The 17291-nt window shown below is 43.0% G+C and overlaps 2 protein-coding genes across 3 annotated transcripts in view; one reads left to right on the top strand and one right to left on the bottom strand.

The window, feature by feature from the left end:
* Positions 1-7882: 7882 nt before the first annotated feature.
* shox2 (shox homeobox 2) lies at positions 7883-14171 on the bottom strand. Of its 2 annotated transcripts, none has more exons than XM_003968364.3 (5): positions 13636-14171; positions 12049-12257; positions 10035-10092; positions 9751-9839; positions 7883-9162 (listed from the first exon to the last, which is right to left on the bottom strand). In XM_003968364.3, exons 1-5 carry the CDS (start codon positions 13889-13891, stop codon positions 8905-8907), a joined length of 870 nt encoding a protein of 289 aa, XP_003968413.1. In that variant the 5' UTR covers positions 13892-14171; the 3' UTR covers positions 7883-8904. The 2 variants fall into 2 exon arrangements, with proteins under 2 accessions (XP_003968413.1, XP_029700238.1); XM_029844378.1 differs by having other exon boundaries at positions 7883-9198; positions 13636-14166.
* A 1817-nt stretch (positions 14172-15988) lies between these two features.
* The window catches only part of rsrc1 (arginine/serine-rich coiled-coil 1), a 78600-nt gene continuing 77297 nt past the window's right edge, over positions 15989-17291 (top strand). The window contains exons 1-2 of the mRNA XM_011608412.2: positions 15989-16096; positions 16593-16770. Coding sequence (XP_011606714.1) covers positions 16598-16770 — 173 coding nt within the window. The 5' untranslated portion in view covers positions 15989-16096; positions 16593-16597. The remainder of the gene's footprint in view (positions 16097-16592; positions 16771-17291) is intronic.

The following is a 17291-nucleotide window of genomic DNA, read 5'->3' as shown; positions in this document are numbered from 1 at the left end:
GGAGCCCCACGGGGGTCAGCCATGTAAGGAACATAAAAGGCCAATTTAATTTAGCACGTCCGCGGCTACAAAGTATTTTAATTTCGACAGCTGTGACTGAGGAGTTAATATTTGACTTGTCAGAAGTGGGGCCGGGGCCAGTGAATCATTGTAATTCTCATTAAGAGGCTCTCCCCCAGCAGCACCCTAATGCAGAATAATGAAAGCCAAGACAGAGTGAGCATCTAATGCCAGTTGAGGCCTATCTTTTAATATTCCTCTCTTGATGGATTAGGGAAGCGGGAAATTCATCTTGGATCATAGGGCCTAATTTAATAATGGATCATTCCAGGAGTATTGCATTTTATAATAATCTCATTTTAAGTGTCGTCTTCCATTTTTACTGTCCCATATGTATGCTTATATAATGGTACCAGAGGGATGTGTTCTTACAGTGCTCGACTCTTTCCTTGTGTCCGTGTGCTCTCGCCAGACCGCAGCGCGCCGTCTCCCCGCGGTCTGCAGGCCCGCAACTCAGGTTTTCATTTCATATTTCGGTCATCGGGGCAATTGAGCGAGCACTTTCGAGAAGTTCGGTCTGTCCAGAATGTTGCTCTATCCGCAATTGAGTCTTAATTGTGTTTAGGGAGGGTCAATGTTGTGATTGCAAATGCCACCCAAAGGACCCAAATATTAAAAAGATGCTTTGGGTTTACGCTAGACTGAAGCTCTCTTGGTAAGAGTAGTTGCCTTGTATTAACTAACTTTTTAGAAGGACTAAAGCAAATAAATCTTGCTATGTGTAATAAAGTCTAGTTGGATGAGCATGCAAGATATATGTTTTTTTAATGCACATGCAAAAACAATCGGAGTGCCATACTTCTCATATAGTAGCTCACATATACCCTATTAAACAAGTCTTAAACCACGTTATGGGAAAAAAATATAGTAATTTTTATATTAGCAGCAATGTAGGCAACATTATTATAGTGCTTGTGCTTTTCCATATCGCTTCCAGCTGCTCTTATATTACTCAGTGGTCTCAGTGTTTCCAGCCGTCCAGGTCCTGAACTACTAGCACTGCCTCAAGATAAAATAATTAGCAACGGCTCAAATTCAGCTCACAAAGTTGGTATAATCTTTAGCTCCATCAAATAAAGAAAAAGAACTGCATTTTTGTATTTTCTATAGTGATGGCATAGTTGGTTTTGTTTTAGTTTTAGGGCAGAAGGGGGCAGCACATTTTACCACAGCAACATTTATCATGGAAGCTGTAAAAGGAAGGACTGATCATGCAAAGAAAGCAATTGGTATAACACTGCGCAATATTTGGCTGTATTATTTTCATAAAACAAAATGAAGCAGCTGCTTTTGCCTTCACATTTCCTCAGTAGGGACACAGCACAAGGTCCCACCATCATAAATGGGTAAAGAAATGCACAAGTCATGAGACAATGCCTTTAATAACGGATTTTTAGCTGAACGACCTTTATGATTCACTTTTTTGTTCGACTATGCTTTGTGCGAATGACAAAATATTGAGGCAAAAGCTCTGTTAGCTACACCTTGTTATTCAGCAAAGTGAGAATGGAAACTAAAATAGACAGCTCAGGTCAGCTCAAAATTGTTTCTTATTATATCATAATTTCAAGCACAGCACAATTCATTCATTTTCATACTGCTCTCTGATGACACATACAGAGCAACACCTCGAACCGGAAAAGCCGTCTTGTTTAAAAACCAGAACCTGAGCATGTAAATGGTTAAGCAGGACACTTCAGGCACCAGGCTTGATCTCTTTCAGGGGGTTGGGTGAGAAAATCTGCACACACCAGCTACATATCAAGCAGGGAGTAAGACTGACTCACTAGAAACACCTGAAAACAGGAGAAAACAGCCGGCCTGGGTTTATCCAAAGGAGACACCTACACCAAGCAGCCAATTAGCATGTCATAATTTATTTGTTGAGCCCAAAGAGAGTTATATGAGGTTATGTGTCTGTTTTTTGTCAGGGTAAAATGAGGTAGTCCACTGATTTGTTAAATGGTGAGCTGTAGAAACGCTAGTAGGTGGATTTTATAATGCTCCTGTCTGACAGATCAAGGCTGTTTCTGCTAAGCTGCAATAACCAGCTGCTGGCTGCAGCCTTCTAATTACCATCCAAACATGACTGTGGTATTTAACTTTCCGTAAACGCTGAGATTTCGTTCAACTGCCTTCAGTATCATGGCTTATATCAACACGTCTCTCCCGTTCACATCTAGTCAAACACGACAGGTTTCCGCACGTACTTATTACAGTAATGTCAAGCCAGTAAACGAGCCGTCGTTATCGTGACTTCCCAAAGGTCACGTTGCAATTACTGTGTGTTTGTATGCGAAGGTGCTGTGACCAGCCAGTGTGGATTTAGCTTACATTTCTGTCTCAAGACTTACTTAGGTGGTCCTACAACATCACTTCCAGCGCACAGTGTGATACATGTGACCCTTTAAAAGGGTCCCTGTCATCATTAAGATAAGTGGCCGTCTCTCAAACATGCTTTAGCTGTACAAAGTGCCTCCTCTTCGAAGCACTCCTGTCTTTGGCACCTCTGTGGAACTTACATCTGTCTCTCTCCATTCTGTTCCACCACTCATCTGGTGCTCTTTAGTCCTCTGAAGTCCAGATCCAGCACCAGTCAGTCAGTCAGTCAGTCAGTCAGTCAGTCTCGGGGAGCCAGGGAGCGGTTTTTAAATCGTAAATGTCACTGCAGAGAGATATGGTTGTTTTTAATCGGCTTGTTTCCGTGCTCTGTGTAACACGACCGGTTATCTGCCGCAGCAAGTGTCAGCTATTTTAGGATGCGTGCGATTTTCACTCTCTATACACGTGTCGCTTCCTTGATGTGTTTCCCATTCCACTACATAAAAAGGGGAATGTTGTTATCTGCTGGAGTGCGCGAAGTAAAGTTCACTCTTTCTCGAGTTTTTGCAGTAAAGCACCCACTAAACCAACACGCAAACATAAAAATGTTGCACATTATCAACGCCGACAATTGTAAACATGTTGTTAAGTGGAATGAAAACACGTGTATCTGAAACCACGCAAGCGTTCCTTGTTCCCAGCTCACTAAAGAGGGAGTTGGCTGGGAGCAGGTAACAGATCAGCATCAGCCCGGTGGAGTAATTTTTTTTTTCCTACTGCTTAAGGCATTCAGAACACACTAGTCATTTCTTTATTGACATATTTTTATTGACATATTTGTGCCCTTAATACTTAACTTAATTATCAGTTGATAATTAGCATCCCAGGGTATTGTGAGATACATTGAGTGCACTAATGTGTGCGCTTAACATTTCCACCCCCCTACAAAATGGCATACACCCTACTTATTGCACTATATAGGGAATAGGGGGTGATTTCGGACACAGCAGGAGAGACAGAGAGCTGCTGTCACACACCAAGAAGTTGCGATATGGCCGGACGGGGGGGAGGAAGGAGCAAAAGTGTGGGCCAAGTTGCAAGCTCTATTTTTACATCCCATTTTTGGAATGAGATAGTGTCCTCCGCTCACACCTCCTGCTGTGGAGGCCTATTTCATTAGACGTTGGAAGATTGTTGAGCATTTGCTGTAATCCATTAGACACCCACACCACTGCAGGGCCCTGCTTGCATCCTCCGGTGCAGTTCAGCCAGTTTGTTTGTCCTGCTGGCAGCTTGTGGCATCATTATCGTTACATTAGAGTGGATGTTCGCTCAAAGATATGCACGACCTTCCGCTGAAATTAGCTCCTGACATTGCAAAGTTGACATTAGCTTTATGCTAAGCTAATTATCCCATAATGAAACTTGTGTGCAAGTAGCAGGATCAATGAAAACTTGCCTGCTTTTAAATTCAAGCACATCTAGGGCAGCTGACCTCCTGCTCCTTCCTGCAGCGGGTCACAGATATAAATATACAACAGACATGAAATATAATGGTTATAACAGTCCAGAAAGTTAAATTTAATTACTAGAATTTTATGCAAGACAGGGAAAATGCATGTGGTGCAGAATGTGGAAACGAAATGATCCTTGTAAATGAGAATGAATCATAAATCAACTCTATGTTGCGTCTATGGAACAGATTGCCTTTACAGAGGAGATGCTGCTGCTGCCTCTTTTAAGAGTTTTCATCCCTCTGAATTTATCCAGCGATGTAAACAATGCGTTTGTGAAGAACAATCGGTAACAAAGTTGTCTGATCTCTGTGAATTACTTAATCGCTCGGACAGATGGGCGCCTGGAATTGTTTGCATTTGAAATGATTTACAGTCCCAAATTCATTGTTAGCATTCTGGGGTGGGGGAAAAAAACATTTTTTAAATGAAAAAAACACAGACTCGCATGTTTTCTAACATCAGCAGGATGCGTGGAGTTCTACCCTGCAGATTAATGACGACGTGAGAACAACCAACGGCTTCATGAGCAGAACAGCCCAAACAGGTGATTGATGCCACCGCTGGAGAACCTGGGGCCCTTTTCCATCACATGTAAACTTTGCCTTGACCACACGTGTCTGTCACCGGCTCAGAGAGCATTCGAGCTCAGCTGACAGATATATAAATGGTCATAAATGGTTTCCTGGACAGAATGTTGAAAAAGCGTTTAACCCTGGGGATGAATGATCCCGGGACCTCCCGGAATTCAGCCACATTAAAAAGACACTCGAGCATCCTGATGCAAATATTGGGTGATTTGTCGGCTTCTTCGGTTCGGATCATGACATTTAAAGATGGCATTTTTGTAAACTACAGACAGCACCAACACAATCAATACAGGGAGAGTTGGGCCGGGGCTTCCAAGAGGCTTTTTGTAATTCAAGAGTCTGTGTACAAACATCTTATGATTGAAAAGCAAGATTTCGATTATACTCACACACAGATGATTGGATCTTACTGCTTTGTAAATACTGTTTAACATTTACCGTGTGTCCTTAATCTTCCTCTCATTTCATCTTGTTCCCTTCTTCTCTCCATGCATGAACCTATGGACAGAAAGTGCACGTAATCCCACCCTTTCTGATTCCACAATAGACCAAATGTCACATTTTTACCCCCACTTTTTTTTACCACCAACAATCAAATCCCCTCAGAGGTGCTATCGTGCCTGCAGGTCTCAACACATACACCCTTGTTATGTCTTCCTCCGAGGGCAGGGAGTTATACATTATGCTATCTTCCTAATCTGCAAGCCAGCTGCAACAGGAAATGAATTAATAACAAATAAAAAGCGCCCAATACATAAAAATGTGTAGATTGCCCCAGGGCCCCTAAACAGGAAAAAGTGAAACAATTAGACTTCTTGTTTTGTTCTGACCTCTGTTTTGTTTTGTTCCGCTCTGCCTCTGAATAGCAGGAGTTGCAGATAGAGGCCGTTGTTTCTGTGCCTGTAATCAACGCGGTGAAGCCTCCCTGGTCATAGCAGGGGTCAAATCTGTGCGAACACCCACTTTTCATCCATCAGTGAAATGAAATACAGCGCTGCAGCACCGCAGCCCACACCGAGTGCCGCGGTTAGCCGCCCAGGCCCGCATGGTGCACACATGCGATAACAGGCGGCTACGGTGTCCTAATTGCCGGCCCGAGTGCCATTGAGGGAGTTTTCAGCAGGTTCCTTTTCCCGTTTCGCTCCGTTTGATGCCTCTGAAGTCGGCCTTTTATCTGCCGCCGCTCCTGATGGCTGTTGTCTTTTGGCGCAGCGCTTGTGTGTGCTCTGCTCTTTGGAGCGCTCTAACATGCAACAAAGGCAGGCCCTCAGAGAGGAACAAGCAGAGGGAGCTCTCGCTCATACACACACATGCCTTCACACACTAATGCACAAGCATGGATACAAACAATGCAATCACATTTAGCCGCAGACAACAAAAAAACAAGTGCCCGTGCTGTCAGTAATACCACTCTGTGTGACTGTTTAACTGGTCTTGATTTGATAAAGGGCCAAGTGCGGGAAATGATAGTAGTGTTTTTGTCTCAGGGGTTGTAGTAGAGTAAATATAGCAACAAGACAGTGCTGGATGATATGAAGGATTCCGTGGTGTGGAATGCCGCTGTGAGTCACCAGGCTGTGATGATCGCCGCGTAGACGTGTGCGTACGTGCACTCACGCCTATTGCTTCTTGCGTTCCTTTGATGAATTTGAATACTCAAATGTAATTGCTCCTCAGCGTGGTGGACAATTATCCATTACAGTCCAAAGCATGTGTGTGAATGCGGGTGCGTGTGTGTGTGTGTGTGTGTGTGTGTGTGTGTGTGTGTCAGCGGTTGACAGTGAGAAGAAGCCAGAAAGAGAGTGAGCCTGCATGGCTGGCTCCTGACTGGCTACGTGGGTGTGTGGGTGTCTAAAGAGTGTGTTGAGAGGAGAGTGAGAGCCCCGGTCGTCTCTGTGTCTAATCGGGAGAATACTTGCGTGTCCCCGTCTCGTCGTCTCCTGGGCCTTTCGTGGTGGAGACCTTCCTCTCCGTCACTACACCAGGACGTGCTGGTGTGGCTCACATAAGCGGCGGCACGGAGATGCGGAAAACCTCCCAGAAAACTTTCGTTCATGTAAGTCCAAAAGAGGACACAAGCAGAAAATTCTAAATGCAGATGATGTGTTGTTTTTAGTCAAATATTTGTAGGAATAATAATGTTTAATGCAGCTCAGCCTGGTACATGAAGTCCTAATGATGTAATGATGTGACCCAACTGCTCCCAGAAACATGACCTCACTCTGCAGTTGTTCGCAGCAGTGCAGCTCCAGGGCAGGCGCGCCCCCGAGCGCGGCGTTCCAGAGAAGCCGGGCGCGCTCCCGGCCCAGCAGTTTCCCCCGTTCCGTCTCTTCTATTACTGGCGAGGCTCCCGATCAATAATTCAATAGTTTTGGCGTCTAAATCCTTCCCAAACAGACGAGACGCACAAACACTCCAGACTTATAGCGCAGCCCTCTGTAAGATCAGTATTAATTAAGACGTTTTGATTTAGTGTGGAAATATCGGAGGAGCAACGGGAGCTGTTTTTTTTTTTAATTTTAATATGGTCTAATTATAAGATCTGGTGTCAGGTGTTTATTAAATGTTCAATAAGAGGCGGTTAAGATGTCAGGCGATGAATCAGACGGAATTTGTAAGTCAAGTGAGGCGGGCGTTCATAAATTATTTTTTACAAAGCCGTCGTCTTTGTTTTACTTTGCAAGCTGCCTCGACATCACCATGCATAATTCCAAACTTCAGGTCACGACCCGAACACCGCCAACGTTGCCATTCTGAGATCGGCAGGGAGGTCGAGGGGGGAGCAACGAGAAGAGACATCGAATACCATTACCCTATATGTCTTAATGTAAAAATATTTATTTATGACAGGAAAAAACTGTGTTGCTGCCTGAAAAAAAATCGATTCAGCCTCAACATAATCGGGACATTGAAGCACTTGAGAGCAAAGTCAGACCACCAACAGACGCCGGCTGTAATTAAATTAAAAATGCATATTTGTTTCATATAATCATCAAGCCGTGTGGGTCATCGTTTGCTTTTTCAAGATTCTCTGAAGTTCAAAATCTGAACGATTTTTAGATATTAATAAGCACAAATGGACCAGATTCAAGAGCATATTTGCTGCAAACGGTCTTTGAAGCACGGAACGGCCTTTGTCTCCTTATCCCCGATCTGTCCCTTTTGTGCAGCCCTACTGGAAATTACCCGTTCTCCTTTTCAAGTACCACATAACCAATTTATGAATTATGCATCGGTTTGGCATGAAGGCAGCAACAGACCCCCGTGTTCCTGACTAAACGGGCCTGTCACAACTGAGCCGTTATCAAAGTCTCACTCTGGATATTGTCACTTTCAAAAAAAAAAGAAGAAAGAAATCCTCCATCTTAATAACAAAAATAATGATAATAATAAGTGTCGTCATTAAAGAAACTTTAGTTAATTTATTGTAAGAACGAAAAACAATTTGTTTAGTTAATTCACTTTTCACATGAGATGGAAAAAGTAAAACAATTTCATGGATATCCTTTTTTTTAGAAACCCGTGCTTCTGTTAAGTTCACTTTCACTGTTATAAAAACATCAAAATTACATACAAAGCACATGGTTCTTTCCTTTAATACACTGAAATGAAGTGAAATAGGCTACAAAATGAACAAATTCCCCACAAGGCATTCATAAAGCCACTAAATAATAAAAAATAATGCGTGTGCGTGTGTGCGTGTGTGTATAAACATATTGTACACGTGCCCGTACCGGTTTATATACAGACTTTTTCGTTTTTGTGGCATTTATGAGCATGTTCTCCTTTAAAAGGGGCGAATCACCATTTTGTATGAACGTTATCCTGTGGAACTTCCGCCCGGCTTGCGCACAATTTTATCTTCAGATGAACTTTTCAAACTCTGAAGTGTGAGTTGCTCTTCATCAAAGACGGGGAGAAGGGAGAAAGTAAGGCAGAAGAGGGATGGGGATTGTGGCAAACTCATGCAAACGCCGTTCGGGCATTTGGAGGGGAAAAGTCCTCAATTCCTGTCCTTTTTTTTCCGCTCTGTCCTTTTGCAGAAAAAGTGTTCTATAAACGAGGCCAGCCTCTATATATAAGTTCAACAAAAAAAGAAACATAATAGCATAAACAGAACAGAACAACAGAGTGGTTCGCCAAATTGACCGTCCCAGGCGCGTCCTTCTCGGGAGTCGGTCACGTGTCAGCATCGCTGTCCATCCCAACCGTCCAAAAAAAAAAAAAAACACGCAATAGTCTTTTGTTCTGTTCTTTCGTCTCATAAATAGCCTATATCTTCATTGTTATACTCGTCGTCCATCGTTTAAAAAAACATAAATATAGTCCATGTTTTGTTTTTTTGTCACTTTGTAGCCTAAGTGTTTATGTTCAGTGTCTGACAAGCGGACGCGGCGTCCTCCCGTCTATACCTGGCGTCACAGTCCCAGCGCCTCTGCGTGCTTTTTGGCCTTCAGTCTCAGGTCGGCGATGCTGGAATTCTTGCTCGTGTTCTTGGCGGCGGCCGCGGCGGCGACGACGGAGGCGGCGGAAACGGAATCGGCCGCGAGCGACGCCAGCGGCAGGCCGAACGGCGGCGCGGGGAACATCATGTAGGGCGCGTGCGCCGCCAGGTGAGAGTGCAGGTGATGCTGCGCGTGGGCCACGGCGCTGTCCAGCTGCAGCTGAGCCTGCACCTGAAAGGAGAAGGGCGGCACGTTGCAATGACTATCCTACGGGACGGGACGCACGGATGGAGAGAGAAGGGGGAGAACATGCGTTAACTTGGCTTGTTACATGACCTGCGGCCTGCGCAGGATAACCTAAAGAGGCCCATAATTCAATGGGGTTTGATGCATCAATCCAACCATACTAGCGGCTGAATCACATAATTACTGCAACTGCCGCTATGTTGTCATAAAATGTTAAACATATCAGTTGTATAGTGAGACAAAATTTGACCTGTGCGCAACCACACACGATGATCCTGCACTTTATTGGAAATAAACGGAAAGCAAGGCTAAAGAGGCTATTCAATGCACAAATCTAGAAAACGAATACGAATTAAAAGTCAGATAAATACCCAGCAGGTGCACCAAAATCATCATTTGTGATCCATGCATGTCCATAAATACCCAACTCTGCTTCCCAATTAAATAGCACGCTTAATCTCTTCATTGGAGCTGGAGGTCTGCGCATGGCATTGGGTATAAGTGCCATGTGCCAAGACAGCACTCCGGGGACCGGTCTGGTTTTAAGACTATAGCTGCTTCAAAGTAACTTGCCTGTGTGAATGGCATCCTCAAAGCCCCCACGTTGACATATGGCGCTACACGACAAGCTTCAAACTGGTTCGCAGCTCCAATCAGGACTCCTGTGAGTGGGGAAAAGAAATTAATAAAAATTACCCATTATGGATGTGAAAGAGACACTAACGCAGTCCAACATCCACAGTCACTAAAGACAGCAGAGTGTTTTTGATGGAGTAATTAACAAGAAACGACCCCAAAAAAATAAAAATAAATAACAATGCATGAAGAGGACATGTCACAGGATTTTTTAAAGCTACCTTTATGTAACTGGTTTTCCTGTTTTCTGCATTTCGCTCGTCTGTTCTGGAACCAAACCTGCAGGGACAGAAATTAATTAGAGACCCGCTGATTGGCAGATGCTTTTGAGACCACGTGTAATTCCTCTCAAAGTGACACAACAACCGCAGATGGGGGGGAAAAAAAACACAATATCCCAGAGGAGCGCTGAAATATTAATGCCACTGCTTAACCCTCAGATTTGAATTAATACATTTACAACAACCAGAGCGCAGGATGGAATGGAGAGGCAAAGACACCGGAGCGAATATCCGCCAATAATGGGAACATTAAAACCTTATTAGGAGAAAAGAAGCGTCCTTGTTGGAAATGTGCAGGCCTATTGGACTATAATAAATAACCTTGTCAGCGTTGGTTTCATCTTTCTATGGATTAGTGTCCCCGAAGAGTTGAATGGGGGGTGGCTCTCAGATATCGAATAACAGCAGCGCTATTACCGATCTGGACATCAGAGCGAGGCGATCCGAGAACATCTCCCTCTATTTCTCTCTCCATCTCACTCTCACTAAATGACCGATGAAATTAATTACCCTTATCTGCAGAAAAATCCATGTCAGAAAGACGCTTAAACGCCTCGCAGTTCCGTCTAATCACCGCACTCGCGCGCTTCAAAGACGCGCCTCTTCTTCTCTTTCTGCCTCCGTTCACGTCGACGCGCGTCAGTTTCACATGAACGCCTTGAAACGCGGATTAAACGGACGCGTCGGCTTTGGATCTCCAAGACAAAGCTCTGGTTAAATTTGCCCACAATGCCACATGTCAATCTGGAGCCTCCATCACACGAGGTCCGTGCACGGAGAGTGAGAGCGCGGTGGATATTTCCTACTTATTCGGCCGTCATCTTGGCTTCATTTATTGACCACCATGTATTTCATTCGGAAGTTCGTGATGCGCGGCGTCAAGTATAATATATTACCACAATAAAATAAAATATAGTTATCGATTAAGACATAAATTTGGAGGGTGAAATCAAATGTGCCTCTCTGTTAATGCAAGATGCACAGAGAGAAATCGAGAGGGAGCGGCTCTTGATTTGGGTTTAAAAAATACATAATTTATGCAAATCCCTGAGCTGCTCTTCTTGTTCGACACAATGCGCCTTACTGGTGAGATTCCAGTCCAGTCCGACGGAGTCCTGCAAAAAGCTGGCTTTAACTTTTTTAAAGGGGGGCTGGAGGGTGAATTTGGGAATGAGAGCTCTTTTTTTAGAGTGAGACTTTTTTATGATTCCTTTTCTTGAGCGCCATGTTCAATATGAAGACAAATGTTCAGTCGTCCCCTGAGCCGGGGCAAACACAATCAAAGAGTATGAATAAAAAATATATTATAGGCTTTTGATACATCAGATGAGAGGAGCTGGATATATGTTCATTGTGTCCCCCCCCTATACCACGAAGTCCCGTTACACAAGACATATCTGAGCCCCCCTTGTGTCCCCCGCTACCCCAACTGGCTGAAGTCTTACTGGGTTTCTGCGCAGATGGCCTGAACTCATGCAAAAAAAACATTAACGACAAAAAACCCCTGACAACTCTCTCTCTCTCTCTCTCTCTCTCTCTCTCTCTCACACACACACACACACACACACACACACACACACCACACGCGCGCACACACGTTGCAGGCAAATATTTATCGGCGGATCTGTTTCACTGGATTTTGGACAAATTAGTAATAAATCAGGTTCCCTGGTAGCAGTTGGTCTCAAATTAAGCAGTAATTACGCAATAATAATTACAAAAAATCTGGAAGGTGGGGAATCAATCAGTAATTTTCAGGAAATAGTAAACTTCACCCCTGGGGGTTTCCCTGATGAATTTCACAACTTCAGATGTGCTTGTCCCTATAAATGCATTGATCATCTTATTATTGTTGTTAATATTGATGATGAATTAAATACAAGTTTTTTACCTAAATATTTCCATTATTACCACCCCCACTCCTGTCTACTGCCCCCCTGTGCGCCTCCCCTACCTGCACTCGGGCCTCCGACAGTCCCAGTCTCTGGCTGAGCTCCTCCCGCATGAAGGCGTCCGGGTAATGGGTCTCGTCGAAGAGCCGCTCCAGCTCGTTCAGCTGCTCTAACGTGAAGTTAGTCCGACTTCTCCTCTGTTTGATTTTGGTCTGAGCTTCGTCCTCTACAGGTTTTGAGTCCTCTTTTCTTTCTTTGACGTCTGTGTTGCCTGCGAGTCGCAGACGAAACGGAGTCATCAGTACCTGATCATCCATGTGTGCGCATGCACACACAAATAATTACACACGTAGACGTGTACAAATTTCAATACTTCAATTAAAGTATATATAGATAACATAAAAAACAAAGCAAGAATAAAAGATGGATATTACTGTTTATATACAGTGTATATAGAATCTATCTATATTGGAAAGAAAGAAAGAAAGAAAGAAAGAAAGAAAGAAAGAAAGAAAGAAAGAAAGAAAGAAAGAAAGAAAGAAATGCCCTTCCGGAACTCAAAGAGCACAATCAAACCCGGGATATTTTGTAGAGCTACATAAAGCTGTTTAATAATTCACTGCTTATAAATATGTAATACCGTGCCCAATGCTGGATGTCTGATACATGCTTGTCGCGGTTCCGCGTTTAAACAGGCTGCCCATGATGAACACATGTCATTTTAACAAGCCCCCTCCCTCACAACTGTCCTGTTTGTGCGTTTGCAGATTATTTTAGGACCAACTACACCTGAGAGGCTTCACTGAAACCCAAGACGGAATCCATCGGCTTTTATCATTGTATTAAATTGAATGCATTTCTTGTTATTTGATAGCGATATTGAGTCGTTTTGATATATATATATATGGAAAAAGAGGCTTTACATAGATTTATAATTTTGTAATTTTCATGGCGCAACGTCACGATCTTGAGAAAACAAAACAAAACAGAACGAGACAAATCGACTTGGATGTTTTTGCCTCGGATGTTATCACTATCGGATTTTTCTTCTTGGTCAACTTTTGTGCCTCCATAATAAAACCGAAGCGGGCAGGCCTCCCACCAGGGGACCGAGGAAGTGACAGCGCCTGCGTTCCACCTTTCATGCGCGCTGATGTGCATGTCAGATGCTTGATACGCCATACCTTTGGCTTCCACCAAAGAATACGAGATGACTGACAGTCGAAGGCTCTCTTGTAATGAAGCGAAATTAAACACCTGGTCTGCTTTTAAGGCGATTTTGGATCTGTGTCGGAGCGATTTGGTTAAAAGTTAAAGTCATTTCAGGATGATTTTCCATTCATTTCCCATTTTTAAAAATGGGAAACGTGATTTAAATGCCACCATTGACGATAATCACCCACGAAAGGCCCTGCTGATGGTTGGCATTATATTTAAAAAGTTTTAAATGGTGTCAACCACATTTTTTAATGGCTCAAACGCCGATTTATAGTATTTTATAAAATGATCTCCTCCAAATCGAGAGGGAGGCTCTTTTCTGAATAGAATCTGCCGTTTAAACTCTGTTTTGCAGCTAATAGTTGCTGCTCCATCATCATTCCCCCAGCTGTAAATCCTCCAGACATGCCTCCAAGAACAAGCGGTCCTACCGTCAATGAGTTTGGGGCTCCCGGCGTCCCTGATCCTCTCCGGCCCGTGCATGTCCGTCTCTCTGCCCGGTGAGATCGCAACGCTCCGTGCGACAACCACAGCCTCCTCTCTGCTCCCCGGCTCCGCCGTTAAAGACTCCCTGCTCCCCGCTCGCGTCGAGCTGGTCTCCAGCACCTCCCTGTAGGTTATCACTTCCTTCTTCTCCTTCACTTTCTGATCGAAAGACTTTGAGACGAACGCGGTGAGCTCTTCCATCCCTGCCGCACCGCGCGCACACACACACTCTCTCCCACACACACTCACATTCACGCACGCACTCTGCCGTCGCTCCACGGTGGTTTAAGACATCAATGGTCGCGGTTCTGTTTTCAAGTCGACCCGGAGACGGTTGCTGCCAACTCTGGGAGAAGGTATGAAAAATGCTCTCGACCAAGTCCTCCTTTTGGTTGCGGAGTTGGGAACCTGCTGGTGATCCGCTATTGAAGTCACAGTATTTATACTTTGCGGCGCCTTGCCCCCTTGATCCGTGCAAATTACCTCCCCTCAGGATGCCGGGATGAGCCCCCCCCTTCCTCTTCACTGATACAGGGGAGAGTGGGGAGAGAGGTAAAGCACACATGCACAAATTTGAGCAGCAGCCTCGCTATTGGCCATTAATCCAAGATTGACAACAAGGACTAATTAATTTAATTAAACGCTCATTCACTGCTATTGTCCCGAGTTAGTTTTTAAACACCCGGGAAATGGTCATGGATCCCCCCCTCTCTCTCTCTCTGCAGGGGTGTGGCTTAAAATTCAGAAAATGACAGGAAGGAGAGAGAGAGAGAAAGAGAGAGAGGCACATGGATGAGCAGTCCGTTCTCAGTCTGTCTCCGTAATCGGAATAAGTCGCAACGATGACACGGAGAAAAGAGGTGTTAGAAAACGGGGACAAGCAGCTGGGCATGCCAAGTCAGGACTTCTGCTGGAAAATTTCTAAAAAAGCTCAAGCGAACATCTTTGTCTACGCGTCAAGTCGAGTTAGCTTTATAAAAATAGAGTATCTGTTGCAAGCACTCATTCTTAAAAATGCGAATGTAATACAAAAATTAACCTCACTGATATTATTATTGTAAAATAATATTAGAACTGGGGATCACATTTAAAAAGCAAAAAAATAAAATAAAACACGAGCTATGCTTCTGAAATTGTCATTATTGGCGCGATTAAAGCCTTAATATTCATTCTCAAAGGACTTTTTAAGCCATTAAGATGTTAAATAGCACGCTGAACGTTTAATTATAATGCCCTCTTGCGATTCGTTGCCATTGGGCTCTCTAATTAATGTTTTCATCCCCCCACCGATCGACGAGCGGATATTTGGGAAAATAAATAAACAATGGCTCACTTGCGATAGAGAGGTGAATGCCAGGGAGAGAGAGCAATTAAGAGCAGGTACGATATGGCAGAGGAAGAAACAGGATACAGCGGAACTTTGACAATGTCGAGGCGAATTTGATGCAAAATTAAGTGTGTTTATTGATAATCTATATAAAAACCCTCCACACCAGGGCTTTAACAGTCCTCCTAATTAAATATTAACAGTGTTTTGCTCCAACCATAGGCATTAATTGCTTTTTTTCCCTGCTGCATCTGAAGTGAAGATGCATTTCTAATAGCAGAATTAGTCTTTTAGAAAAAGCAGATACGTTCTTGGTGTCAGTAAAAAACGCTGGTCTTTTTTATTGAGTCGTTTATTGTGCCGTTTTTGAATTTTATAGTCATTTTAACACTACTTTGTAAAAAATCATTTAGAGACTATATTTCTGCCTTGTTGTATGTTTTAGATTTAGCTTTTGAGATAGTTTAACCGAAATTGTGATTGATATTGATGTATATTTAATTTCAAATCGAAATTTGAACTTTTAAAGAGACATTTTGTAATCCTAACTTAAAATTCTATATCTGTCAAGTCATTTGTGTAAATAAATTAGAATAAGGGTAAATAACTGTTACAAAAAACACAAACAGGCAATAATCGTCATACAGTCTATTTGAATTCACCTTGATTTTAACTGACAAAGACAGAATATACATTACCATTACAGAAAAATCTATCCTAAATCAGCTATTAATGGGTTAGAAAAACCATACATTTAAGGTACATTTTATTTAAATTATTAATGACGTAAATTGTTTTTTAAGAATTTAAAGCACTTTAATTTCTTATTTTTGACTTGATTTACATAATCATAAATACAATTAAGCATTCCTTTATTATTTAAATTGTTCTTCGGGCGAATACGAGAATACTACGCCAGATGAGCGCCTTAAATCGATGCCTCGGTGTGCTACTATAGCGCCTGAACTCGTCGATCGATGTAGTCCGGTTCGACTAACATAGTCTTCAAAGCCAGGCATGGTTGAATTTTGAAGCTCTGCAGCAATTTAAAGCTGGGGAGCGGGATTTTGCATTTTAAGGTAATTTGGTTTTGTTGCCTGAAGCTTTTCTCTTCCTTTTATTTTGTCCCGTTGACACGAAGCGTTTTCACTGTCGGCTAGAAGACTTCGGTCTGGATTTAATGAAGTTAGCACTATTAGCCTGTTAGCTAAGAACATTAAATCATGCAATTGTTTGTTATTGGTCATCTCTCTAATATCTTGTGCAAGTATGACAACGGTTATGTTAAAGATGTGCACGAGGTTTAATAACGCAAATTATTCTTTGTCCTTTTATTTGTCAAACTGCAGGGTATGTGCTAAGTGTATTAGCGATTTCCAAATCTCGTACAGCTTTGTTGGCTTGCATAATAAACGAATCCTAAAAAAAAACAAAACAACTCACAACATGATTTAAGGGCTTTCATTTTATTATGAACATGTCGTAAGTTGTTTATCTCAATATTAGGAGTCATGATTAAAATTGAGACGCATATTCATCAGGGACTTTCTTGTTGTTTGTATTCCCCCTGTGCAGCCAGCATGGGTCGGCACTCTGACAGTGAGGACGATAGCCGGAGCAGGAAGAAGAAAAAACAGCGCCGACGGTCATCCTCCTCCTCCTCTTCCTCGTCTTCATCGTCCGGCAGCAGGGTGACCAGCAGTCGGAGTCGGAGGTCCAGTCGCCGGAGTCGTTCTCGCTCCAGAGACAGAAGGTTAGAGCACTCAAATCTCAACTGTAGCCGAAATGTTTTTATTTTTTACGCGCAAGCAGGAGAGATTCTTAACATCAAATCAATCCAAATCATTTGGCATTGCCCAGATCTCTTTTGTAGTTTATTTATGGAGAATAAATGTTTCTATCCATCCATGTTTGATCAGCACATTGCAGGATGGGTGGAATACATTATGCAAGTGCTACTAAGCCTGAATAGCTTCCACTTGTTGCAGACAGACACGATAATGTGGCCACTGCAGGCACAAAAAAACATACGGTAATCAAAAGTGTTTTTGTGTTCGTCTTCAGGAAATGCACTTTCATTTTCAAACTGTACTGAACCAAAACTTGTGGTGTAGTAAAACTTTTGAATAAAATACAACCCAACTTTAAATATAAGGTAATAAGATCCATATGGCCAAGTAGCAAATGACATTGTTCCCTTTTGTAAACCCAGGAGTGACTGTCAACGTAAATGCCTTCCATTCAATTATACCTCCTTACTGTATTGTTGTTTTT

Source organism: Takifugu rubripes, chromosome 11 (genome assembly GCF_901000725.2).
Source record: "Takifugu rubripes chromosome 11, fTakRub1.2, whole genome shotgun sequence".
In the NCBI taxonomy this organism is placed as follows: domain Eukaryota; kingdom Metazoa; phylum Chordata; class Actinopteri; order Tetraodontiformes; family Tetraodontidae; genus Takifugu; species Takifugu rubripes.
Note: the sequence above shows the minus strand (reverse complement) of the source record. Positions and strands in the feature narration are given on the sequence as shown.